Here is a 1,949-nt window from a genome sequence, read left to right on the forward strand (position 1 = left end):
GATGGATGGATGGATGGATGGATGGATGGATGGATGGATGGATTGATGGATGGGTCAATGGATGGGTCGATGGATCAATGGATTGATGGATGGATAGGCGTGAAGCCAACAAAGGCATCACTTAGCTGTTACTGTTCAGAGACTTCAGTATCAGCAGAGAAGAAGAATGAACACATGAAAGTCAGTCTTTTTTTCTGAAAGACTGGAAAACACTAAAGTAAAGAACATGTTTTAAAATGAAGCTAAAATAATAAGAACAAACCTTTGGAAATATAGCACTTCAGCAAGTCCCATCAAGGATGTTATCTGTCTTTTCATTTCTAATGAATTCTAACCAGCTACAGCCTCACATTGATAAATGCCTTTAGATATAAAAGTTTTAGACAAAAATGTCAGTTTGCTCTAATTTATATGAAAACCTTGAGAAGCCTGATGAAAATAGATGTTTTATCCATTGACTCAAAACAGAAAACTAAATATATCTTTGAGAGGCGCGCAAATCCCTGTGTTTGGTATAATGTGGATATCCAGGAGGAATCTATCAAATGGAAATGTATCATTTCTTTCATTTTCTACTTTCAGATTTAGAAAGGAAAATCCAAGATTTGAATCTAAGTAGACAAGCAAAAGCTGATCAACTGAGAATATTGGAAGATCAAGTTGTTGCCATTAAAAATGAAATCGTTGAACAAGAAAAAAAATATGCTACGTGCTATAGCTAGGCAGAGTTAAAGTGCAAAAGCTTGTGCCTTTGTTTCTGGTTTCTGATGTACAAGCCCATGGGGCTCTGTTGAACCTGTGAAATACTGAGAATGTCTTCTACCTTCCTTCCCCACAGCCTGTCCTTATTACACACCTGCTCAGTGTGGTTGGAGGTTGAAATGCCACCAGGAAAATGCCACTTCATAACTGAAAGGGGAAAGTAATGAGATTGTCTCTGGTTTCAGAAACCTTTCCTCTTGCCTTCCTTTCTCTTTCCTAACTTAAAAATAACAGGTTCCATATAACAAGTAGAAATTTAAGTAAGTACTCTACTTACTAATAATCATTTCAGTCAAATAAACCTAAACATTAAATAAATATCTCCAATACTAGGATGGAATACATATGGATGGCATGTACTAGATTGCCCTAGATTTTATGTTTATTTGGATTTACTTTTATTTGCAAAACTATTCTTTTGTGAATAAACTGCATAGAATTCAAAATGTAACTTGCTTTTATACCTACTTTCCTACACACTCATTCTCAACCAGGGGATTCTATTTTCCCCAAATGGCACTGGAACAATATTCAAAAAGATAAATATTGAACTACTTCTCCTCATTTATCAGTGGACATTTTTTCTGTAAAATGTGTTGCTTATTTTTAAAAGACTAGCAATCATGTTCTTATTGTTTAGTATAAAAATCATATTGTCTCATTTCAAAATGAGTCTGATTTCACACTAACTTTTTTTGCATGTGTGATTTATAATAGAACAAATTGCTTCTGTTTGTGAAAGCTATCCTTCAGAAAGATTATTTTAAGGGAGTTTGGTTTCACATTTTTGAATAAGAAATAATAAACATCAACACTGACATATGAAAAAGGAAGATCTGCTGGAGCATTTCCATTAAGGACTGACTCATAAAAAATGGATTTAAAGCCAGGCGTGGTGGCTCATGCCTATAATCTCAGCACTTTGGGATACGGAGGAAGGCAGGTCATCTGAGGTCAGGAGTTCAAGACCAGCCTGGCCAATGTGGCGAAACCTTGTCTCTACTAAAAATACAAAAATTAGCTGGGCATGGTGGTGCACACCTGTAATCCCAGCTACTCGGAGGCTGAGGCAGGAAAATAGCTTAAATCCAGGAGGAAGAGGTCGCAGTGAGCCGAGATCAGGCCACTGCACTCCAGCCTGGGTGGCAGAGCAAGATTCTGTCTCAAAAAAAAAAAAAAAAAAAAAA

At 36.4% G+C, this 1,949-nt stretch overlaps 1 protein-coding gene across 1 annotated transcript in view; it reads left to right on the plus strand.

The window, feature by feature from the left end:
• The window catches only part of LAMB4 (laminin, beta 4), a 128,739-nt gene extending 127,541 nt beyond the window's left edge, over positions 1-1,198 (plus strand). The window contains exon 36 of the mRNA XM_011986387.1: positions 583-1,198. Within this exon, the coding sequence (XP_011841777.1) occupies positions 583-722 (140 nt within the window). The 3' untranslated portion in view covers positions 723-1,198. The remainder of the gene's footprint in view (positions 1-582) is intronic.
• The last annotated feature ends 751 nt before the right edge of the window (positions 1,199-1,949 follow it).

The sequence above is a fragment of the Mandrillus leucophaeus genome, unplaced genomic scaffold (genome assembly GCF_000951045.1).
Source record: "Mandrillus leucophaeus isolate KB7577 unplaced genomic scaffold, Mleu.le_1.0 Scaffold298, whole genome shotgun sequence".
Classification (NCBI taxonomy): domain Eukaryota; kingdom Metazoa; phylum Chordata; class Mammalia; order Primates; family Cercopithecidae; genus Mandrillus; species Mandrillus leucophaeus.